The sequence below is a fragment of the Strongylocentrotus purpuratus genome, unplaced genomic scaffold (assembly GCF_000002235.5).
Source record: "Strongylocentrotus purpuratus isolate Spur 01 unplaced genomic scaffold, Spur_5.0 spur5_scaffold_1, whole genome shotgun sequence".
Classification (NCBI taxonomy): domain Eukaryota; kingdom Metazoa; phylum Echinodermata; class Echinoidea; order Camarodonta; family Strongylocentrotidae; genus Strongylocentrotus; species Strongylocentrotus purpuratus.
The window spans coordinates 6,033,870-6,060,941 of NW_022145594.1; the positions used below are offsets into that span (position 1 = coordinate 6,033,870).

At 34.3% G+C, this 27,072-nt stretch overlaps 1 protein-coding gene across 1 annotated transcript; it reads right to left on the reverse strand.

The window, feature by feature from the left end:
- Positions 1–22,226: 22,226 nt before the first annotated feature.
- LOC115921457 lies at positions 22,227–23,369 on the reverse strand. The gene has a single exon (XM_030978953.1). The coding sequence runs from the start codon at positions 23,252–23,254 to the stop codon at positions 22,625–22,627; it is 630 nt and encodes a 209-aa protein (XP_030834813.1). The 5' UTR covers positions 23,255–23,369; the 3' UTR covers positions 22,227–22,624.
- Positions 23,370–27,072: the final 3,703 nt, after the last annotated feature.

Below are 27,072 nucleotides of genomic sequence, written 5' to 3' on the forward strand. Positions count from 1 at the left end.
TCGTTATAGTGCTTTGTACATGCGAGAGAGCTATCGCTTGAGTGCCATGTGGGTGCAATGCAGCATTGGTAATAGCAGTTATTGTTCATGTTCATTGGACAGTTCTGTGTATTTTGCACTCGCTATTCATAGAACCATCACCAGATAATCAGATTATTTCCAAAACAACCTGGCACGGGGGGATTTGGGGCTTGGAACAATGGGGATAAACCCTGTGGCATGATAAGAGTTAAATAAACATCGAATATCTTTGTAAAATTTTCCTTTTTTGCGTTTATAAAACATGAGAAGCTAATTTAATTAAGGGATTTTTAAACACTACATATTTTGAATTTAGATAATCACGTTACTTGCCTAAAATTATATCACTGTATTCAATTTGTTCATTATAAAACAATACTTCTGTTTTTCAGACAAAAATTAAGACCTTGTTCCAAAATATGTTTGCGTACTCACAGTCATAAAATAAATGCTAATAATTTTCTGTGGATTTGAAATGCAAACAATAATCCTTATCATATATTTTAAAACGATATAAATATTCTTCACATACTAATAACTTATAGAGTAGTTTAAAATTAAACTGTTTTAATCGTTTTACCTTAACTGATGTCAAATTAATTAATTTTTCATATATTTGTCCAGAATAATTTTTTTCCAAAAAAAATGTCCCAATAAATTTGAACATTTGAATTTATAAAGGTTCTTTCAATTTATACCTTATATATAATTTGTGACATATTTTTGGTGTCAATTCAAAAAAAGGAAGACGTATATTATTATATGAACAAAAACAGTTTCAATTTTTAATTGAATTTCCTAGTCACGAGGTATACACTTCCAAAGTAATTTAACTTTACATAAATAATTATTTTTGATACAAAGTAATTATTTTGCCCGATTCACATCCACATTCCCTTTGGCGTCTATGATGTCCCTAATAAATAATATTCCAGATTTTAGATAGTGTTTCCACCATAAACATAATTGTTTTTCTTTTATATATGTGTTTCCCCATAACAGCTGCATTCTAATACTAGTAACCTCATTACATGATTTATTTACACAGTGACATTTTTTCCATGCCGAAATACATTGTTGGTAAAATAAAGGTATTTCTTTTAGAACTGTTAAATCTTCGTTTTTTTAAGAAACTCTTCTTGAGCACTAAACAGTTAGGCCCAAGATAGTTCAAATAATAATATGGGAGAATCTTCCATCTGAATTTATGATCTTTATTATCCATTAACTTAAAGCCAATTTACTTTTAAAGCAAGACTTTGCAAAACAGAATCTGGTATATAATTAGACCTCCTCTATCGTTTGACCCGATTATAGTTTTTCTTTTTACTCTTTCTAAACCATCCCATACAAAATTGTTAATGAGTTTTTCAATTCGTTTATTTATACAATCAATATTTGGAAAAACTGACATAATAAAAGTAATATTTGGAAAAACTGACATAATATAAGTAATATTTGAAATTACGTGTAAATTCAATACAGTTATTTATCAAAGTATGTCAATTTTTTTTACATTTCCACTGTTTAATTTTTTTTCTCAATATGTTCTAACTTTTCCTTCCATGTTTTTTCATAAGCTAGTTTCATGTTCTTACTTAAACAAATCCCGAGTGTTTTTACAAACTGATTAGACCATGTGATTTCCTTATATTGTTCCACATTAAATTCTCCAAAATAAAAAAACTTTTTAAAGTGTAGGATTTAAATTTCAGGTTATGCATCGGGTTATGCATTTTGATACGACAACAGTATGCTTAGCACATATACGTTTTTCGTTATTAATAAAGGCAAACTGCTAAAACCGCATGTTGTATTTGCTCGTGTTGATGTGTCATCAACTCTGCGGTCCCTTTATCAATGTTGTCATTGGTATTAAATGTTATATCATTTTTTACCGAGAAACAAGATGAGAGAAGAGGAAAGAAGAAAGAGAAAGATAAAGAGAGAGAGAGAGAAAAAAAGAGAGGAACACAGAAACTGAGAGGGAGGGAGAGAAAGAAATTATTTTTTCTTGGATGAGAGGATTGAGAAAGAGCAATAGTAAACGATATACTTATCAATCAGGGTTAAGAGAGAGAGAGAGAGAGAGATAGAGACAAACAGACGAATAGCCGATATTTTTTTTTCTTCAAAGACTTGTCATGGCGAAGAGTTAAATTACATTCTTTTTTTGGCTATTTAAAGAGCAATTGAAAGTGTTACAAATCATGCCATTTCGTTCTTAGTATAAATTAGGGATTAATTAATACTATTAAGAAAGTTATGTACTTTTAATGTTTGAACTGAAAGGGATCGAATTTGACACAACTTGTCTTCATTCTGTAGATTCTATGGGTCGCTCTCTTGAATATCAAGAACAAAAATAAGGAAAAAAGAAAAGCACCCCATTTGTTCAAATTATTTGTAAAAAATAAACTGCAGTGTTTGCCAAAATATACACAGCAATGAAGATAACAAAACAAATCTAAAATACTCAAATGTGTGAAAGGACTTATATAAAGCTTACAGCGTCATAAAAAAGACATATGTAGTTAAAAATGAGTCTTTAAGCAATGGTCATTTGCAAGACATTTTCATGTCCTGTTAACGATTAAACAATATAATTACTGCCCTCTACGTGCGTTTGCAGGCAGAGGAAACAAATATGCCTCCCAAGAAACAATAGGTGTATTCATTTTTCAATAGTTTAATAAGTTATATTGTTTTGAATTTAGGGTTATAATTAGGGTTAGGGGAATATACCAGTTTATTATGCCCTGTTCGTGTACCATTTAGGGTTGTATATAAATGTCTTGTTAATACAACATGTAAGGTTATGTAATGTATTTATATCTATACAAACGAATACAAGAAATAATGATGCTCCGTACACGAAGATTTTTTATTTTTTTACAGATTTGCGCCCTTAGGACTTTGTGAATTTAATAACTTTCAATTCTTCGTGTACGGTACATTATTATTTCTTTTATTATAGTATTAATGACTGCTTTGAGAGAAATAGTTGTTTTTATACGCTTAAGGGAAGGTTAGAATTGTGCTATTAAAAAAAAAAATGTTGGTCGAAGATGGGATTCGATCTCTTGCGTACAAAAGGTGATGTAACTATAATCACCGCCTTAAACCGCTCGGCTATCGCGCTCTGTTACCATACATAGCAGTTTTTTCTTATATATATATTAAAATGAATTGAAAACGGCTTCGCGCGCGTGGTGGATGCTTCGCGGCTGCTCCATTAAACAGGCCCTTCTTTTAATTTTGCAATGCATATTGGCACGAATTTAGATCAAGATCTATCGGAAGATGTCGTTTTTTTGTTTTTGGAAGTTTATTTTCGTCTTCATGTCAACAATGCAAGATAAAATTGTCGGTAAGATCGATCGAGATTCAATTGTATTGAAATTACCGACCAATTCTTCGCACACGTAGGCCTACGGTATCCTCGATCGCTCAGACCATTTTTTAACATGTAAACCTATGGGGTAACTATGGAGACTGAACTATTTTCCCAATAACCATGGTTACTGGGATTATAGAACTGTTTTAACCATGGTTACTGGGAATTATACAGAAATAGTTGAAGTTTATGAATGCAATTTCGACCAATCAGATGGCTGGATTTCTTAAGTGAGGTATATAATTGTGTATATTTACTCGAGCTCCGAGAATAACTCTGTCGTTCTTCTTTTGTATATATATATATATTTGCCTCTATATGAGATATAGAGTTTAGGACCAAGTTTAGGACTTTGTAAAATTATTCAGATGAGAGATAAAGGGAGTGACTTTAATGCCAGATGTATATTTAGAGATTATGTGAAAGTTTAAGTGAAAACAGACCAACATATACTATTCCAGACATTTAAGTGCTGGCAGATTTTTAAAGTCCTGTCTTGTGTCTTATTTCCATGGAAAAACGTTTGGGAAAATTCAAAAATAGTTGGGAAAATTTACAGTCAGAGGATGTTCACCAGTGACGCCTTCAAACAAAACCATAAATATCTTTTTGGGTTGATTCAGGTTGAGGTTTTTTGCATGCTAGAGGGTTAGTACAGTAGAATGAATATGATACGGTTGGATAGCACACTCCCTGAATCCGATAAAGTTCATCCTTTTATGATCAATCATTTTTAAGCCAACATTGGCTTATATTAATCACAGGATCATGAACGTGTTGAAAATCTAACAAGGTGATTAAACAAAAATGAAACCTATTTGAACATACTTGGCTCAAGTATGTTATAGCATTAAAAGATGAAAAAAGTAGATTGTGTCTGTTTGATCCGATGTGTAAGGGTAACCAGATTTTTGATCAGTGAATTTCACCTCTTTGCGGTGACATATTTTGGAGGCGCAGTCACCAATTTCCCCTTTCTTTTTTCTGTTTTCTTTCAGAGTAACTTCATACCAACATCATATTCAATTTATATATCTAAATACCTAATTTAACACAAATTGTATACTTTCATTATGGTTCGCGAGAACTTTATAAATATCTCGTGAAAGGTATATTCCTGCATTTGCTCCACTTTTGCTCTTGAGCAGCCAGGGATCGATGATATCTCTTCCAAATCTTACGTGCAATCAATGATGCTATTAAAGAAGAAGTAGGAACATAGTAGAGATTAATAGACAGAGTTGTATGCACGTTTATAACTTTTTGTACTGGACTATTTTGAGATTCCAGTGAGTGGAAAGATTGTTTTCCCAGTCCCCCGCTCTTTACTGGTATCGCCAACTTCCGTAGACTTTGTTTAAACTACTTTACAAAACTGAGAGAAAAAAAACAGAAAGTTAAGAAAGTGCCGTAATGTCAAACGAAAAGTTGGAAATCCCCTTCCCCTCCTTCCCCCTCTTCCGCAGTATAACTCTGCTGTTTTTCAGGTTTAACAACACTTAGAAAGGATTGAGTAGGCAAGAAAGGTATTCATAAACACAAAAATGAAGGGTACATTTCTCTAGTTACTCGTCAAACAAGTGAAGATAGTCAATGGGTGTGTGTTTACATATTCCTGGAAATATTTTGTCTACTTCTTGGAACATTACATTTTCATAATCAAATAATTAATCGAAGAAATTATCATTTGACATGAAATTGTGCAAATATCACTGGAAATTACATTCTGTAAATGTATATGTCATTAAACACTACTAGCGTCATTTAAAGGGCCACTGCACTACTTGCAGCTACTTGCGCCCTCTATATAACAGATAATGCCTAATCGGTGACCATTGGTCCCCCATGATCCTCTTTTTCTTATGTTAACTGAGAGCTGAGATAAGATGAGATGAGATAACCACCTGTCCAGTGACCTTGCAGGGCAGTCTAATCCCTCCTGTAAACTATGGCAGATAAGCTTTAAGTTTGAATGAAGTTTATGCTTTTTTTCTTCTTTACATCGAGGGCATTTTTTTCATGGGTGGGGCGGGATCTGGCAGAAGACAGAGAGCACTTAATTTTTCCAGAGGGTCTGCCACCCCTTTAGTAATTTTGTCAGGTTTAACCCCCCCCCCTTTTTTTTCTTTTTCTGCATTGAAATGTTTATATAAAAGTAGAGTATTTAATGTGCAATAGCAATTTCTTCGAGCTTAATCCTGAAAGAAAAATAAAATCATAGATATTAAAAGTATAAAGCATCAGTATAAGCATTTGTTCTGGCCATATCAATAACTAAGTGTTTAAAAGGTTTTTCATGTCAATAAAATGATGAAAACAAAATCATGAGACTGATATCATTAAGAGGCATGGGAGAGGGGTTAACTTTCAAAAAAAAGGTATGGCGACCTTGATCCTATTTTTTATATTTATCTTATTAGTGAAATGTTTGTCTGTAGACAGTAAGAAAATAGACATTACAACATATTGAATGACTTTCCCTTCTTTATTGTTTGTACTTGTCGGGAATGCACATGTATTTACTGCACTTTTAAATATAGATTTTTGCACACGATATACACCACTAGACGAATAATGAGGATTAATGGCAAAATGTCATCTTGGGTTTTCCAGAGGTAAAAACATCTTTAAAACGGGATAAATATTAAATAACCCACTTTGTTCATGTTTGTATTACTTTTGAATCTAGTTGGCCTGACGGGTTCCTACGAGGAGAGGGTAGTTTTCGTTGGAGCAAATTTAGAGATGAGATGTGATGGACCCACAACTTCTAGGACTCTGGTTTTTATCAAGTGGACGATGATAAGTGAGTTTTAATAGTCAATTAATCTTTGTTTGTCCATCGGAGACCTATGGCAGTTGTGAGGACATTGATGGCCATAGTTTGGATGTCCAAAACAGCTATATCAGTTCGTTTACTCTGAAGAACGTTTCCCTGGAGGATGCAGGAGAATATGAATGTGATATACGCACAATTGGAGAACAAAAACTGTGCATATTTAACGTGACAATTAAAGGTGCGTTTACAATGCGATTGTTTGTTACAATGTCATGATCTATTTTCCGTTTTACGATCTATCTGGTAAACCCTTTATTTGTCATGCAAACTGATTGGCATACCAAAAAAAAATCGAATGCAGTTAGAACATGTAATAAGATTAACCAGATAATTATGAATTCCCCAACTAATGATCTGTTTCTGATCCTAATGTGTCATACACACACATAAAGGAGTACAATTGCGAAGATTTAACGATAAAGGTATGTCCATTATAGTTTTCATAGCACGTATCCATACAAAATAATTATCTAGGTCTATATATAGACCTACTACGAAGGGAATGTCCGCTCTCATAGTTCAATGGGTTTTATATAGTAGTTTTCTAAAAGCAGAAAAAATCTCTGTGACATATCTTTTGAGGACCTCTCAAATTTCCCCATACTGAATTTTTACTGAATTAATTTCATTTTTTTCTCAGATAGTACAGGAGGAATAAGATTTTTTCATACAGAGGTTGGATAAATACATATTTCAATGATCAGCTGCTGAAGATAATTTTTAAAAAGTTCTTTCATTTCGAGCCAAATATTGTTAGGTACTATGATACAAATTTCTTCTTTCCTCTTTTCAAACCGCCTTTTCAAACCGCCTTTAGGTTTGATACTTACTCTTTCAAAGGACCAGGCACCGATACGTGGTAAAGTTGTGAAGGTCAGGGAAGATTTTAACACAACAATAGGTTGTCAGACTAACAATACCGTCACACCGTCAGCCAATCTAAACTGGATAGCAGAGGGCAAACTTTTTGTCTATGTGCATCAACAGCAGTATGAGGGGGTTTCGCGTACTGTTGCATCATCAGAGATATCCTTCAAACCAATGACAGATGACGATGGAACGCTTTTAACATGTTTGTTACGAGTCGATGAAACATCACTGGAAAACATACAGACATCAGTCATATTAGAAGTGGAAGGTTTGTAGAATTTATCTTCTAGAACACATCAAAGCAAAAGTTACTAGTTTAAATGAAAGTTTCAAAAGTAAAATGAACACTGTAACCACGCTAACAGTAATACCATTTTGTTGATCATGTTGGTTTAACCAAAAAGGTAGAATTTATTGGGGTAAAATATATTAAAAAAATCACAACCCTTTCCTCAAACACCATGCTGACAGTATTTTTGAAGAAAAAAAAATCATCATAGGAAAATAAATCATTAAAGGGAAGTGAATTGTTTAAGTTTGTACAAACACACCAAACGTACACACATTTTTCATAAAATGTTAATTTAACTGAGGCAATTGATTATCTCTTTGTCTTAGCATGCCAACATTTCATATTCATATTCATATTTATTTCATTTCCAACAGAAAGGTAAACAAAGATATTACTTTTTCTTCATACATAATTCATTTTTTTCAGGAGACTATACAAATAAACTTTGCACATAATAAAATCATTACAAGCAATTCTTAATTTCTGAGGAAATGGGGGGAGGAGGGGGGATCCACTGAAAAGTAGTGTTTGTAGTTTGTGGATCCCCCAGAAAAATAAAAATATAAGTGTTTAAAATTGTACCTACGAAGACTTATAAAACACTTGACAATATTACAAAACAACATACAATGTACAACCACAAAACAAACATGGAGAAGTCAAACAGATAGGAAGGAAAAGGAAAAAGGGGGAAGAAGGAAGAAGAAGCAGGACAATTCATGACCGAAAAAGGTAGTTATAATGTTAAATGTTAATTTTGGGAAGGTAAGATCATAGGACCAAATAAATATTAAATTAATCGAGCAGATGATGAAGACCTAAATAAAAATTAAGATGATTACCAACTGTTATTTCAAACGTATTGTTACGTTTCATATCATCTTTTAACCGATCGCCTACTGGATGCAGATATCCGTTGTATTGTGCCTGTGGCATTAGGACAAGTAAGTAGTAAACGGGTTAAATTAAAGATAAAAAATCCTCTGGGAAATTATTAGATATATATTGTATTGAGAAACTCTTTCTTTGTCTTTTTTTCTGTTGATCTCTTTGGTTTCATGTGGCATATGTAGTGTGTGTTACCCATCTCGAGATCTTCAACTGCAACCCACTTGAAGCCATTATCAACGACCAGAGTACACTCTCCTGTCGCACCAATACCAGTAACATCAGCCTCGTATCATCAACGGTCTCCTTCACTATAGACCCTGTGGATGCTTCTAGAGCTACATCTACCAACGCTACTTGGGGAGGTTCAGGAACGCCGTACGTAGCAGCCTATGATCAAGAAGGCTTTGTACCATCTAACATAACTTGTTGCGTCTCCGAAACATCTCTCTGCCCAGCAGTCTGCTCTGATGTTTGTCTGTTTGACGTCCACGTTTGTAATTATAATTGCAATTTGTTTTAAGTGCGGTAATAAAAAAGCAAATTAGAAAACAAATGACATGAGAAAAAACAAACAAACACCAAAAGCCAATATACAAACGTTTAAATATAAAACATATCAAAGAGGCATAATCTCAACATTTTTATGACAAAAGTATTCTTTTAATTCACTCCACGATCCCGTTATAAGGCACTCCGTGGTATTTACCCCTTAATTTTGTTCTCTGTATAGAGTCATGAAAGCAAAACTATATTTTTTCCTCATATTTTCACAAAAGAAAGTGTATAAACCTATGATTATCAAACTTATCGCATTTACAATCTACTACAATATTTGCGATGCTCAATCGCATATGTTTATCCATCTTGTTTTTTTAGCATGATCATTGCTCTATGTAATTTTGGAAGAAAGAAGATTCATACAATAGCAAACTGCACCCTTTGAAAATACAATCTAGGCAAATAAACATTCAGGGTAATCAATATCATCGGCAATGTATAACAATAATATTGTTTCATTTATGAAATGAAAAGGAGAACTACAAAAAAGTGGAGCATAGATTATACACAACAAATGCAGATACCAATTCTTTCGATGGAGGGTGGCATCTTTTTGTTGTTGTGAAGGACTTGCCTTCCCCTATGATGATCAGAGCTATTAGCGTTGTTTAAACTATGAGCCGCTTACGGACCTTCTGTTTAACATTCAATATTATGTTATCATGTTACAAAAGATATTATAGATGTCATATGAACTACAAGGATTTAATACGATATATAATTTGGACAATAAATGTGAATATGAATGGATAAATAAAGATCCATTTTCATCGCTTTTACTTTATTGATATTTGCAGATCCTCCTAGAATCATCAATGAAGATAGCAAGCTCATATCGATGGAGGATGGAATATTTCTATTTCATTGTAAAAGTGGATGCCGTTCCTGAGGCTATAATATCCTGGTCCCTGTCTGGGAGAGTTTTGATTGGTAATACACAATTTGTTACCATTGACAACCAAACCCTGATGATCCACCCTCCTCTTTCGAACGGTATTGGAGGAGAAGAGGTCACGTGCAATGCAGACAATTTTCTTGGCAACGAAACATACGCCATATCGATTGTCGCGGACATCTCATCTTGCCCAACAGGTAAACATTATTTAGCAATATTCGTTTGCGGATTACTTCCATCTACACATCTTACACCGCCAATGATTTATTTTTGTTTCGTACTTCACTTTCACTCACTCTTTTTACATACTCTGATCAATGCTAGTTTCGCTTTTTTATGCGTCTTATAACCGAACTTGAGAATACTATGTTGTAGGAATTTTTTAGTTTTTCTTAAAATAGACGGGTTTGAGGGCTTTTCCTAGGACGAGCCCATCATACTATAAAGCTTTTGTACAGTTTTGGTTGCAAAAAGGGAATTAGAAGGAAAACAAAATTTAAATAAAGTCTTGTGTTATTGCCCTTGTTTCAACATATAATTATGCATACAAAGTCATTTGGTATTCTGTCCATGATTTCCGGTGGACTGTAGTGAACATAACTGTAATGAATGCTTGATAACAGTTATAAACTTCACTCTCTTATAGGACCTTCACCCCAATGACTGCACGAACTCAGCGTATTGCCTAAAAATTGCGTGTGTATAGACTTTAGGTATAGGCCTACATTCACTCCCTGCATTTATTACACGTGTGTAGTGCGGGCTATCGTTTTTAGATTTTAATTATATCAGGATGAGATTCTAAATTAATATTACAGCCCAGTTAAAATAATTCACTTTAAGAAGAACAAAGGTCACTGCAGGTCAATATTTTGAGTTTAGTATATCTATTGCTTTCATATTTGGCACCTATAGTTAAAGAACTCTGATAAAGTTGTTGAGTGCCCAGCAAAATTGTACATGGCATTAAATATTATCATATATTTTAATCCTTGAACCTGGCTTTACTACAAAAGTTAAAATGGTATATTCTTTTGTGAATTATATTTTTAGAAAAAAGAAAGATCGTCCATGGTAAATGTAAATGAGTAAGATTTGCGTTGGTTACACGTTGGTACGCTTATTTTCTTTCTTTCAAGCTCTATCAACGGTAGTACTGGTAGTGGTTCCATGGACGTTGGTTGGTCTATTGTTCGTCATTGTGATAATATTGGTCATTCGATCGGCAAAAAGAGGTAGGGCTATGTTAATTTTTGTCAATCTAACATATACAAATTCTATTTATAGTATGATAAGTAACTATATTATAGTCTCTATATTAAATTTTAGCAAAGCAATGGAAAGAAAGCATACTTTCAGCACAATAACTTAGCTAACAGTGTTCAAGTAAGTTCTGATACTAGGAATGACAGGCTGCATACACGATATTTTTTTTTCGCGGCAAGTACGCCATGGAACAGTCTAGTAATTATCCTAGTTCAACTTAATAAAATAAAACGATTTCTTTTCCTTCTCTATCATAGCAGGGACAGCCCTATCTTTGGCATCTTTTCATTCTCAATCTCGATCCCATGCATCGAATACATCATCAGAACAAGTTCATCCACCTCCCACTTCGGGACAGGCTAGGGTGAGTATTCAAATAATTATATCTTGATAATACTACTACTCATAATGGTCATTACACCTACAATGTACCACTATTACCTGGGCGTTCGCCAACATGACTAAGGCTCTCAAATCATTCCAAGAATAAATTCCAACCCGAAATGTATTTATTACATCTGAATTGAGAATGGCAAATCAACATAAATACCTTGCCAAAGGACTCGAACCGATACAAATATATAGACTGTATGCTTTTTAATTAGGCATATCTGAACTAAAATGTTAAAACTCTCGTGTTAGCTTGTGTTAGATTGCGGTATCCCTTAAACCCTAGCCAGATGCAGTTACGTGTTATCTTGGTACTGCAGGTCTTTACTTAAACCCTCGATGAAAACTTTTACCGGACAAACCGATTTGACTATTATTTTATTATTTTTTATCTTGACCTATGATTTCCCTTTAAATAGGAACAGGTTTCATATGTGGAAGACCAGGATATGTGTTCTGGCTACATGGAGATGCGGCCTATAGCACCGGTCCAGCAATACATGACGCTAATCGGTGGTGGAGCCACGATGGAGAACGAACTCGGATCTTATGTGAGCCCTACAGTCTCACGGAAGCACAACCCGAAAACCGCAGAAAAGACTTTCCTCGATGACCCTACATATACAAATACAGTGGAGGTTTCATATGTCAATACAATAATGAAAACGAAAGATGAATCATCTCATAGTGAATAAAGACTGTAAACAGTCCCATCCTCTTACGTAATTTGCTTGAGGCAATGTAAACGTTATACATATCTAAGAATGTAAAGCTCCTCAATAAAAAAAGCAAACGAATAAATGAAGAAACAAAGAAATACAGAAAGACAGAAATGAAATAACAAATAGAATGTATATCAATTAATAAACAAATAAATCAAGAAATAGCATGTTAGTATATGTTAATGAGTACATAGCACGTATCACATGTAGATTATCAGAGTGGTCGATATAGATAACAATACGTGTACTTATGTGCTTATATTGGTATTGTCTGTAGTACTTGAGATAAATGAAGAGACAAAATATTTGAGTGTATTTGAAGGAGGACAGTTTCAGTCTCTAAACTCGCCGGGGGGGGGGGGGGGTCTGATGTTGATAGGCTCGTGATATTTTGCTTGCACAAAATTTGTTTCGGCAGAGAATGGTAGATATCATGTTTTCTGTAAGGATTTTATGAAGATTAGAATGTTAAGCTCCTCAATAAAAAAAGTAAACGAATAAATGAAGAAACAAAGAAAGACAGAAAGACAGAAATGAAATAAAAAATAGAATGTATATCAATTAATAAGCAAATAAATGAAGAAATAGTATCTTAGCATATGTTAATGAGTACATAGCACATATCACATGTAGATTATCAGAGTGGTCGATATAGATAACAATAAGTGTACTTATGTGCTTATATTGGTGTTGTCTGTCGTACTTGAGATAAATGAAGAGACAAAATATTTGAGTGTATTTGAAGGGGGACAGTTTCAGTCTCTATACGCCGGGGGGGGGGGGGGGGGGGGGGGTTCGGGGTTGGATGTTGATATGTTCGTGATATTTTGCTTGCACACAATTTGTTTCGGCAGAGAATGGTAGATACCATGTTTTCTGTAAGGATTTGATAAAGATGCCAATTACTAAAACCAGAACACAATATATATATTTGTTTTCTTCATTCAATTAAAAGCAAGGCCTATTTCCGCTCATTTAGTGTTTAATATGTAAACCGATATAGAAATATTATGATACTACATGAACGATAGGTTTGTTGTGAATTTGGTTGAAACAAAAATAACCTAATCAATGTGTGAGAGGTAGATTTGCTTTTCAGGATTTGCACTTTATTGAGGTATAAGGATATTCTTACCTATTTGGCACCGGGAGAGTATTTCATAAAATGCCCACCTAACATATTTGGTAAATAAGGGACTTATTTCTTAAATTCTGCATTATTGTATGGCATCTGTACATTTTCGTTTTAAATAGAACTTCTCTTGTAATTGTTTATGATGAATTAAAGAAACAAACCAACCTCTTTACCCATACATGTAGTATACACTTACAAATACGCTTTTACATTAAAAAAAAGGAGAGGACAATTAAGAAAACACAACATTATATCTGAGTGTCTTTTTCACAAAACTCGCACGCTCTTTGATTTCCTATTTACATTTTAATACTGATCTGTTCTTAGATTTGTGTCCTTCTGGTTTACTTCGATTGCTCCTTGTTTCTAATCAGTTGGGATCCAGGCTATAGTCTCGAAAGTTGTTTAAACAGTGAGAGAGAAAAAAAGCCTCGGATTTTTGCACTTACAATTGTTTTCAATTGTGGTATTAAGAAAATCCCTATAAACTGAACGAGCATACTTTTCATTTTTAATTGTGTATACGTCTATGTTCATTCAATCGATATTGTCCATGACCCGGCATCATTTACTTTGATAAACTAAAAAATAAATTACCTGTTACTATTGTTGTAGTTACCGTTCTCCACCTTTAATTCAATCTTTCTTAATAGCGGGTCAGTCTCTACTTTCATATTTAAAGTTTTATTTAATTTGAATGCTGCAAGCATATTTAATTCGTTTTAACTATGCATGAAACATGTAACTTATTATGATTAAGTTTTCTTTTACTTTCTGTATATTGTCATATTGGGAGAGATAAACAATCTAACTCAAATTCTTGAAGTGTCACATTAATGCACGTGAATATATAAATGTTCTAACAAATGATGAGAAAAATTAAATTAATCAGTAAATCTATATCTAAACTACTCAATTTCTCAAATGTGTAGTCGAGAAACTTATGAAACATTTAAAAGGGAGGGTTCTTGGGTAAAAATTTACAGAAAAGATGTTTTGATCTAGTGGTCACATTAGGTGAAGGAAAACAAGCTGACAGAAAGAGAGAGAGAGAGAGAGAGATATGGCGATAAAGGGGAGGTGGGTGGGGGGGGGGAAGAGATGGATGGGGGAGAGGTGGGAGGGAGTGACGGAGGGAGAGAGAGAGGGAGAGAGAGAGAGTGAGAGAGAGATAAAGGGAGAGATTTCAATATGTATGTGCACACATTACGTGTTCTTCCAATTTGGTGAGTGTGTAGGCGGATGGGCGTGTAAATTTGTGTTGTGTGAGTGCGGGGAGGAGCAATTGGGAACAAGTGAACTTTTTATATTTTGTTTCTGTTTGTCTGTCGCTCCAATTTGCGGTATTCTGAGGAGGCTAGGAACAGTGTGTGGTGGAAGTGTGGTCGGGTGGTTTGTGTGTGTGTGTGTGTCGTATGGTGGGGAGGGGGGGGGGTGGTAATGTGTTTAGTTGGATGGGGTTATTGGTTTTATGTTACAACTGATTTAATTCTTGTTTTCATCAATCGTACAATCTATGTAATGAACATGTTTTGACTTCATGTCAAGGAAAACAACAGTATTTTATTTCTAAGATTGAATTGTACAGTTTGGATTTAATTTACAAAAACTATTGGAGAAAAAAAGTGTAAACAAATCAATAAAAATATCTCTTCATCTCGTATGTCGACACCTCAATACAATGAATTGTAAAAGTGATGTGTCATACATCACCTCATCATTAGAGAATATTATAACTAAACTCGTCTTCTGAGGGAGGAGTTCATATACAACACGCATCAAAAGAGGGAGCACTTCCAATAACCTAGGCAGAGCCAACCAGATAGTTCTCAAAGGGGAAAGATTGGCTTGGATTTGACGATCCCTAATCACCTTAGTTAACGTACAAGTATAGTAAGGCTTACTTTTTTATCGATGTTTCCTGGAGTGACCTTAAAACATGAAGAAAACAAGTAATATTTAAGAAAGAGACATAAGACTATATTTTATAAATGCCTAGGCCTAAATTCAGTTAAGATCATGGCTTGGATTATTCTTGGAATATCAAGATGAGATCAAAACGCCTATACTTACATGTCAATTGATCTTTACGACATTTTTACGACGTTCTGGGCCCTCATTATGACTTCTATGAAAATGCTCTCTTGAAAACCTCGATGGAAACTTTAGAAGAAAGAAGGCAAGACCTTAGTACAAAGTTTGCCGTCGCATGTGTGCAGACGCAAAAGTACTCCGAATTGTTCCCAGCCAATGATACAACTTATCCCATGCATCTCCGTACAAGCAGAAAGTACAAAATGTTCATGCCAAGACCAAACGGTACTAGGACAGCCCCGTCGCATTCTTGACTTCTTGCCTTAATGAATAAAATCAGATGTTTGTGAATGAGGGGTGAATAATAAATGAATAATAATGAATAGTAATGAATAATGAATAATAATGAATAATGAATGAGCCCACATTATTACGTGATCTGTATTTTTTAATATTTCACCCCTTTTTTCCCCTTCTTCTCCTGACCTGATAACAATACAACCAGATTAATATCTGTAGCCAGAAATTATAATATGAAATATGGAAAGATAAGTATGTACACAAATTTTAAAAATAAGTGGCTCTTGATTAAAGTTCAAAGTATTCCATCCACTCTTTCTTTTCATTCTTTTTATAAAATTAATGAATTATATTTGTATTTACTGTTAAAATCATACACAAATGCTCCTTCAACTACAGACGAGCTATCGTTGGAAATTTTTCCTGGAAATAGGTTAAGAAAACTAAGTATTCATTTTTCTTAGATTAAAGGTAATACAAAGTTTTGGGAAATTTTGAAAATTGGGTGTATAGTGAATCTTTACAATTTTGATATATTTGGATGCCCCTGGGGATGAATTATAAGCACTAAAAAACTTAGCCCCTAAAACACTTCTGTTTTCGAGAAAAATTAAATATAAAAATTTACCGGTGCTCCCGGTAAATTTTGATAAATTTCAAATAGCGCCTATGGCCGTACAATGGTAGCTGCGACCATGAAAATCTCAGAATATGTAGTTGTGATATATAATTTCCAAACGGGAATAGCTAATCGGTCGATTTTAGTCAAGAAACATTGTTTCATAGCTAAATTAATATCTTGACCTTGAGAGGGAGCTATACAACATAAAGAGTTTATTATTTATAATTTCATAACTTTAGACTCAATTTCAACCGCGACAACGATCAATGAATATTGTAGGAACGCATATGCTTCCAATATGTTAATTTGAACCAAATTCATGACCCCATACCAAAACTTTGTAATACCTTTAACTTATACTAATTATATTACATGTATATTATGTATTTTGCATATATACCTTTTTTATATTAATGCATTGGATTATGAAATATGTTGTTTAGAAATGAAATGCGATATTATTTTTAAATTGTAAATTATCATGTAATTCAGCTGAGGCTGCGATATGATAATAAAACAAACTGAAATGAACTGAATTTGACCTTTGACCTGACATTCCCAAAATCTGATCACTTGTCTCCCTACATTAATAAATACTAGTTACTTGTTTTAAGTTTACAGGTAAGATAGCTTAAAATAGTAATTGATTTGGTCATAGCAATGTTAAGTCTGAATTTCATTGCTCAAATCGTAATTGGGACATTGGATTTGTACCATTATGACCTTTCACCGTTTTACCCCAAAATTTAATCAGACTGTCTTCCTACTATCACAGTGATACTCGTCCCGAGTTTGAAGTTTATACCTAAAAGTGTTTTTTTTTTAACGTATCGCGATAATGAGGCTTTAACCTGTATTTTAAGAAATTTGCCTCTATGACAAATACAAAACATTCAAATAAAAACGATTGTATATAATACAATTGATTTACATAAAAAGTGACAACTGAAATACACACACACACAAAATATGCATATACAAGTCCATATATATATATATATAATCAAAGAATCAAGATAAATACATACTCATAATCTAATCAAATAATCTTCCTGTGGTGACATAATTTACATTATCACGGAGTCCTAAGTTCATACTTCAAGTAATGCTGGATTAATGAAATAAACGTAAACACAATACATTTGCATTACGAAAGTGAGTAGGCAGTGGTGTTAATGTAAACAAGCAGAATAATTTGCTCAAACGTAGAGGGGGAAATTTCATTTATGAGAAATCATACTTTGATCTATTCTGAGTATACACACAATAATGAGAATGAGAAATTCAAACGTCGTTAGTTTCTGGGTTATTTATTTGAAGGAATAACTCACCTGGAAACATTAATTTTACATTATTAAAGGTCAATCCTTTATCAGAAAAGAAGAATTTGAAAATTATTCTAAACTTCACAGGAACTCAAAACAATGGATTTTGCAGTGCAACGTTGCTCATTTCTGATCATAGTACGTGTTCAATGATTTACTTTATGATTGGTACAAATGTATATAGACCTACATAGTGGCTTCTTTGCAGGGCCTACTTTGGCCTCCGTGTAGGCCAAAGTGCCTTGTCTACCATTTCTAATGCTCTCCACCTGTCTCCGTCTTTGTTGTTGGTAACACGCTGACACTACTGATACCACTTCAAATATAGAATAATGTCAGTCTTATAGTTGAGGATTCAAACCTAATCCCGTCTGTGGGCCGGACATTAATCTTCATTTGCCAGTCTTCAACCAGTGTATTATTATCATTATTATTATCATCATTATCATTATTATTATTGGTAGTAGTATTACTATTAGTATTATTTTAATTTATTATTATTATCATTATTTTTATCGTTCTTTTCTTATTACTACATAATTTTTTATCATAGATATATCAATGAAATATCGTGGTGCTGCCCGCGAAGCATTGAAAAAGTAATTATATAATTAGTTCATATAAGAAATGCAGCCCGAATAGCAATGATGAAATAGGGTGAAACATTTACACCCAGCTATCTCTATTTCCATAATTTGTTTTCATTATTCACAACTTAATATGAATGTGAATATGAATATAAAAATATTGACTCGTTACGTGGTTGATACCAACCTTCTCAAATTCCCTCTCATTACATTAAATTAACGACATTAACTTCACTCGCCGTGTTAATTTCTGTTTGTAATTTCCGCACGCAGTATACGTTTGTAAATATACAAATGTTGTGAATCAAAATTATATCCCTTATCGTAAGATTGTTGCATTGGGAGTGTACACAACAAGAAAAAGAATAGTCTTACTATAAAAGACGTTTCCTGCCGACTACATCGGAATAGTTCATTTTTTATTGCTGACGTCACGCATAGTACCTTTTTCCCTAGGGAAAAAGGGTACTATGCGTGACGTCATGAAAGGGGGGGGGGGGGGATTCAGATGTGCGATAACTGCACTACACTAATGCAGTACCTGTATAGGCGGCTTATAATTAGCGCCAGCGGGTAGATGTGAATGTGAGTATACGGTACATGTTAAAGAAGTGTACAAGGAATGACAGATCGAAGGGATATAAAACAAATGTAAAATGACTCATTCTAGCTAAAACTATTCGCACTCAGGAACATCACTAGTACTATTCTCCCTCGGGCCGATGGCCCTCGGGGAAAATAGCACTAGTTGATGTTCCTTCGATGCGAATAGTTTCAGCTAGATCCTCGAGTGTCATTGTATATGTGTATAATATGTTTGAAATGCTATACTTGTCTTGAAACTTACAACCCTTTTCTCCCGTCATTAAATTTTCTCATGAATCTTAATCGTAAACTGGATAGTCCCCTTCCCCTTCAATGAGATGTACAGTGTAAAATATTAAAGTTAGAATATTCTTTCTGCTGTGTCATTGATTTTGTTTGAAATAACATTCAACATGGCATCGACTTCGAGACCTGCGAAAAAAGGGAAAGTTTTTGATGAAAGCAGAAACATCAAATTGGTCTCTGCGTTATTTCTTCATGATCCACTTTGGCTCATTTGTCACCCAGAAATCACGATAAAGAGTGAGCCTGAATTTTTTTCCTACTGATTTTGTTGTTTTCTTGTTCGTTTTTGCAAAATTACAGGTGTGTACATGTATTGAATAAGTGTGTGTGTGGGGGGGGGGGGGGGGGGAGACCCGGGGGAGACCGGGGGGAGGGGGGGGGGGGGGTACTCACATATTAGGACATACGGGGTGTACCGCTCTAATGATTCACTTTTTTACCCGAAAAATTCCCTAAACATGGGTCCCACATTTTACCATCAAAAATTTACGAAAAATACCCGAAAAATAGTGAAATGCCCCAAAGTTTCCCTCTAATAATGTTTAGGGATTTTGAGGCTTGAGCGGCACACCCCCGGTCAAACCAAATATGAGTAGGACTCTGAGAGGACTGAGAGGACTACATACGGCCCGCCAAGTTATGCCAATCGTTTACTGTGGTCCGCGAGCTTTAAAAGGTTGGCCACCCGTGCTCTATACGCTGCTGCCAATATATGGCGTACCAGTCATGAATGCTTACTTTATTTGTAAAAAGGTTTGTAACACTTGAGTTCCTTAGGGAAATGCAGTTTTTTTAATTGTCAAATCAAACGTCTTACTGCGTACTTGTTTTCTCAATTCATTATATAATTTCTATTTTGAAAACCTAAAGTTATCAAATTCACGTGGATGAACAGGATTTTTGTTAAAACATAATATTTTATCATTCCTTAGATTCAATGATATAAGATTACATTTTTGTTGAAAGGTGAACAAGATTTTTGTCATGAATTTGGTCATCGTGCAGTTTCTGAAGTTGACGTTATTCCAAAAGTTAAATTTTCGATATAACTAGAATATTTTCACGGCACCCCGGTTAAAAAAACGCTATACTAGATGGTCGAAATTTGAGGGGGCAGATTGACTCCCGAGAAGGGATGTAATCCTTGCTTCTTTTTTTGATTGAGAAAGAGCATATAGCTCTCATTTATTTATTCCAATATGTACAATAAAAACAAACAAGTTAACAGTATGTCATGCATAATTTCATGTTTACATCAAAATAACAGAGTAATACATACATAAAAGCTAATAATACAAATAAATGAAAGAAAAGGGTGTCCCGAAAAAAGTCTCAAGGGCTTGTAAGGAGGGGATCACCAGAGTAAACAAAAATCCCCCCCCCCAAAAAAACATAGTTGTATACAAATGAATCGTGAATAATGCTAACGACAGCCGGAGGGTGTGGCCGTTGCGACGCCACATTCCATCACTCTACAAAGCTGAGTGGCAAGGTAAATTGACATTATTTAATTTGATCATTTAGAGAGAAGGAATCTTTTTATTCGTTTTTTTCTTCAAAGTGCATTGAATTGTGTGTGTTGAATGTCAGAAGGCAAGGAATTCCAGATAATGGGGCCAAGGTAACGAACTGATTTTGAAAGTATGTTAGTTTCTGTTTTCCAGAGATGGAATTTGGCTGACTGTCGAGTAGAGTAAGCATGGACATTTTCGTTTAAACAAAAAAATTGAATAAGATAAGGAGGGAGGCGTTTGGTAAAAAACTTGTACATCAAAGAAGCAATCGATAATTTGTTAGAGTCATACACATTTAATGTTGAAAAACGGCGGAATAAAGGTAAAGAAGGGGCTAGATAATGAGCATTGGCACAAATTCGAAGTGCTCTTTTTTTAAGACGATGTATTCGTGATAATTTAGATGCATGTAATGAAGCCCATACCACATTGCAATACATAACATGAGGTAGAATAAAAGTAATATACATGGTAAATAGCAGTTTAGGTGGTAATATACATTTCACATTATTCATTATCCCAGTAATTTTTGATATCTTACTACAAGTTACATTAATGTGAGAGTTCCATGTTAAAAATTCGTCTAACTGTACGTCTAAGTATGTAAAAGTAGAACATTGTTTCAACTAAGACCCGTTTAGTAACAGTTTTACGTCAGAGTAGTCAGGTCTTTTATTTTGTTTATTCCTGAAAATTACAAATTTAGTTTTTAAAATATTTAACGACAATTTATTACAAACAAGCCTATTATACACATGGTCTATGCTTATATTAAACTTACGGACTAATGAATTAAAATTTATATCAGAGGCTATCAGTGACGTATCATCTGCAAATAAGACATATTTAAAGAAATCTAAACAGTTTACTATGTCATTAATATATATTAAAAATAAAAGTGGGCCGAGTATACTCCCCTGAGGCACACCAGATGAAATCATTTTAGAATTTGATGATTGATCATTATATACAGTAAACTGTTTCCTATTTCTTAAATAACTACAAAACCAAGAATGTGGTAAGCCTCTTATTCCATAAAATGATAACTTAGATAACAGTATTGAGTGTGAGAGAGTATCGAACGCATTCGATAGATCCATGAAAATAGTGATTGCATGTTTTTGTTTGTATTAATGCATTCAGGAATATGGTCATAAAGTTCAATCAATGCAAATTCAGTTAAACAGTTCTTCCTTAAACCATATTGGTTAGGACTAAGCAAATTATTCATGATAACAAAATTATACAATTTATTATATACCAGTCTTTCGAGAACTTTAGAAAACAATGGCAAAACAGATATTGGTCAATAATTATTACAGTCAAATTTACCTCCCTATTTATAAATAGGAATAACTTTTGCTTTTTTCATCTTATAAGGAAAGACGCCGGTTTGTATACATAGATTATATATGTGAGTCAAGGGTTTAATAATGAAATAAACACTAGGTTTAAGAATATCGGGAGATATGTTATCGTATCCAGGGCTCTTTCCGGAACTAATATTCTTTATAACATCAACAACTTCATGTTCGGTAATAGGATTAAAAAACAAAGATTTGTCAGACATTTGAGGCATAAAGTCAGAGAATATTGCACTTGAATTTTGTAAAGATCGTGTAAGGTTATCTCCTACACTAAAAAAAAAAAAAAAAATCATTAAATATATTTGCCACATCAAACGGATCTTCTACCGTTAATATCTAGGTGAATAATTCCATTGGCTTTTGATGTTTTGTTTCTACCTAGAATTTCTTTAAAAATTGCCACGTTTTCTTTAAATTTCCTTTGAATTTGTCAAATTTTTCATTGACATATTTTCTTTTAGCAAAACGTAGAAGCGTATTTAATTTATTACGATATTTCTTAAATATTGCTTCAATTACACACGTTGGCTTAACACGAAATCGTTTATAAAATATATTGTTTTTCTCCATAGATTTTAAAAGAGCCCCTGTTATCCAAGGCTTTGTTATACTCTTGTTAATTAAAGATCGTTCTTTTTAGAGTAGGAAAACGCCCGTATTTTAAACTGAAACGGACACACATCCATACTCTCTATCTTTGTATGCCTTCTATTTTTCACCCCTTCCCCAGTTAATATCTTCTCTTCTGTGCGCTACATAAAGGACGCAGATCAGATCATCCAAAGTATTTATATGTTTGGTCCTTAAGTTTGCAATTGGCTGTGCATCGGAAATCAGATGGCTTCTACTGAAAGTGCGGTCTCCAACCAGGACTTCGAAATGAATTGTACCTGGGTTATCATCCATTTCCCAGCACACAACTTCAAATTCTTTTCCCTGACGTATCTCCTGCATGTATTCCATAGTGTAGGTCTTCAATTTGTAGTGAATTAGCTCATGATGAAACGACCTGAGAAACCCGGCCACAGCTGCAGAACTCCCTGCATCATACATGAATCGCAGATATGATGTTTGGTTAACGTGTCTATTGTAATCAACATCCCTCCACTGCACTGTAGTCTTCCACCTGAAGACATCACCATTGTCAGGCTGCAAGGGTAAGAACTGATGTCTCTGCGGTGGTGTATTCATGGTTGTCTTGTCGACATACTTCTTGATGATCTCGGAGTCGATAGGGGCGGGCGTTCCTTTGTTGACATCTATCGCCACGCACTGCATGATGCCGGACAGATAGAGAGCCTCTGACTCTGCGTCTCGGAGATCAATGCCGTCGTACATAGATGTTCTTCCCAGAAAGGCTATGTACGAATCGTACCTGACTGGACGAGAAACGAAGTTCGTAACGTGGTATGCAGGAAGGAAGTTTAAAGGCCCACTGCACTACTTGTAGCTACTTGCGCCCTCTATATAACAAACAATACCTAATCGGTGACCATTGGTCCCCCATGATCCTCTTTTTCTTATGTTAACTGAGAGCTGAGTTGATGAGATAACCACCTGTCCAGTGACCTTGCAGGGCAGTTTAATCCCTCCTGTAAACTACGGCAGATAAGCTTTAAAGTGAGACTGCGACCAAAGAAAGGTAAGTCGTCGCTCTCATCAAGTGATGGAGAATGCCGATAAGTCGCAAGTTGAATGTTGCCAACGTGGCAGTGAGGATGAATGCTTCCTATACAAAAAATAGAAGGCAAAGAAGAAACATGATAACAAGTTGAATACATCATAACCATCTAAGAATATAAAATAAAGGTGTTCATAGAGTATAGGTGCGCAAAATTGGAAAGGATAGCATAGTTGCAGATGCCTTTATAAGATGTGTACATTTTTTGCATTGTTTGTTAAATGCAGAGGAAAAATATCTTGCGCTGGAAGAGATCGGTTTTAATTGTAAATGGAGATCCATTATAATAATAATAATAATAATAATACATAACATTTATTAGGCGCTTAATACTGATGTTTCTAAGCGCACAGTGTTCTGATTAAGAGAAGACTATAACCCGTAGAATTAAATTAGAAGAAAAAGCAAAAATACAAAAGTAACATAGATAAGGTAAGAAAAACAGTGGCAATCAACTAAATAAAGACAAATAGATAATAGAAGAGACTTCGATGGTAAGCGCTTTATAATTAACGTTTATATTATTATTATTATAAATTTTGTTCACTACTCTTTTCCTCTTCGTTAACATGTTACAAAAAACAACCTATGGTACCAAGTGACATTCTGAAAAAGAGCATTTGAACAAGGAACAGAGTAATATGGATATAGATTGTTCTAAGCCATATATGACATTTCCCATCAGTGTTATAAACATACTCTGCGAATGTGCACAAGCTTCAGGGTTGTTTCACAAAGACTAAGATCGACTTAAGCTTGACTTGAACTATAGAACACCGTTCATGCCACTAGTTGCTCTCATCATTGGTCTCTCAGGGGGAAGTGCAAATCATGGTTATAAATCTATAGAATTAACATTTCTTGATATTTCATAATTGTTGAATTAAAACATACTCAATTTAAGGTTAACCTATGACTTGGACTTTAATAGGCTAGGTTATTCATTCTCCTAAAAAGTCTTAAACCGGACGTAAAATCAGAGGAGAAATACGTACCTTTATATTACGATCTTTAGATAATCTTTAGATAACTATACAAAATGTCAATTCTTTAGATTTGTAATCACAATTTGCACGTCCCTTGAAAGACCATTGCCAGGAATGGTAAGAGCAACTAGTGGAGTGAAAGGCCTGTCATAGTAGAAGTCTAACTTAAGTCGATCTAAATCTTTGAGAAACACCTTCTGGCATAATAGCGAAGTAATTGGCGAAATAATTGGGAGTATTTAATGCAGATTTTGTTATGGCTTCCTTGATCAATACCGGAATATTCGTGTCCGTTTTCATATTTTAAATATACAAATAAACGTATATCTCTAGAACTATTATTGTTAGTATTTAAAACTAATGAACAATGATCAGGGGCGGCGACTTCTTTTCAAGACTAGGGGAGGGGGACGAAATGCGAGATGTTTTTAAAATATATATTTTGTACATTTTGAAAGATAATATACGAGTGAGTGCAACGACCGAGCGAGAAGATTTGTTTGCATTTGTATTAGTCTTAATGCTGCACTCTTAGGCCCTCCAGAGCCTACAAGTGTGTTGCGGTCGTTAGGCAGCATTTGCTATAAATTTGTTTGGCACTTTTTAAAATTTTCCGGGGGGGGGGGAGGGAGACGATTCCCCCGTCCTTCTCCGGGATCGCCGCCCCTGGCAACGATAATAGGCTAGAATAAAACAAAAAAGCCTTTGCAACTGTCGTCTGAAGAAAACAAAGTTAAGTTCCTTACCAATTTTGTCAAAATCATTCCAACCGAACTCCTTTAAATGATAGGATCTCGGATATTTGTTCGGGATGTTCCGGAGGACATCCTTCAGGAACTTGTGAAATTTAGTGTGCTCCTTGGTTTCGTGACGTTGTTGGATAGTGCAGCTTCTCGTGTAAATTTTGCGGATTCTGCGAAAAGGATCAAACAAAGATTCCCCTTTTCTCAATTACTTCTGTACAAAATACGTTTACTTACAGGAAATCATTTCCTTATCTATCGGAAACCAAAACTAATGAAGAAAATCCTAAATTTCCCGACTTCATATTTCAATTTTTTATATACACGTAGTTACATATACTTATACGTACATACATACTGCACGCACTGTTTTGATGACTTTGACCTGGAAAACCAAGTTATGTACGAAAGACGTCATGACCTTTTTGTGACCTGTTAAGTACTGACTGAAAAAAAAGGATTTCATGCAAGTGGAATCAAGTCCATTGAAATACCTGCAGGGCATGTTTACCAAATCTTTTGTGAGCTCTGTTACACTCTGGTAGAGATCTAGAGTCCCCGTCGAGTCAATTTCGACATGGCATGCTTATGAGAATAGCTTTGATAGAATAAATGGTTGCCCTTATAATTAAACGGCTCACGCAACATAACAGGCAACATAGCGAATCTGGATACTAATAATGAAATTATAATTGTATATTCTCCTTTGTTGTGCAATAAAGTGCTGTTAAAAAAATAAATAATAATAAAAGTAATGATAATGACGATGATGATATTAATAATAATGATAATCATAGTAATAATAATGAAAATAATAATAGCAGTAGTAGTAGTAGCAGTAATAACAACAACAATAATAATTGTATGTTCATTATTATTAATAATAATGAAAATACGCATATCCATCTCCTTAGAGATGCTCAATTGGCGCCTTCAAATTAATAAACATTCAACATACGCACTACAATATACGAAATACAGCCAATAACATGAACAGGGTTAACATATATTGTTATAAGTGTTAATACTCCCTTTGAAAAACCCGGCCACTCTACATGACATATATATGAAGAAAAAAAGAAACACATTGGCAAAATACCGAAGCTCTTGGAATTGCCTTCCAACAAGACTACACTGTACGGGCTTTGAGGCTATAAATAGCCTACATATCTAGTAGCGAGTGATGGGATTCGTGTTGCATATATATATGATCGTTTACGAGAGCAAATTAAATGCATATACCTATATGTATACTCGTGTCACCCTTTAATATTGGCTTTCACTGAATTACTTGGTATTTGAAAAGCGGCAAATATGGTTGTTCTCTTTCGGGATTTTTGAAAATTCTGAGAGAAATATTTCCTACCTTGACGATGTTAACAAATGCCTCTTCGTCGATTTATATGGTCCAATGCACGCCCTCGGTGTGTAAAAGAACAGACATTTGATAGAGTCTAGAAACATCATTGTGTATTGTATCAGAGGGAAAACAGTAATCGAATTCAGCAGCACTAATATATCTATACACTGAATAGTAAACACCTTTCCATACAAACGAATGCACGGTGCATATTTAGTACTTGTCCAAAGCTTACTACAATGAGATTGACCTTTTACGATGACCTCGGCATGTCTACAGGGTATGTCAATAATACGAGATTGATAACTGTATATCAAGCTTAGTATGTACAAGTATTTTAGCCAGATAAGGGCTATATTTTAACTCACATATCCCTGCTTCTGTTC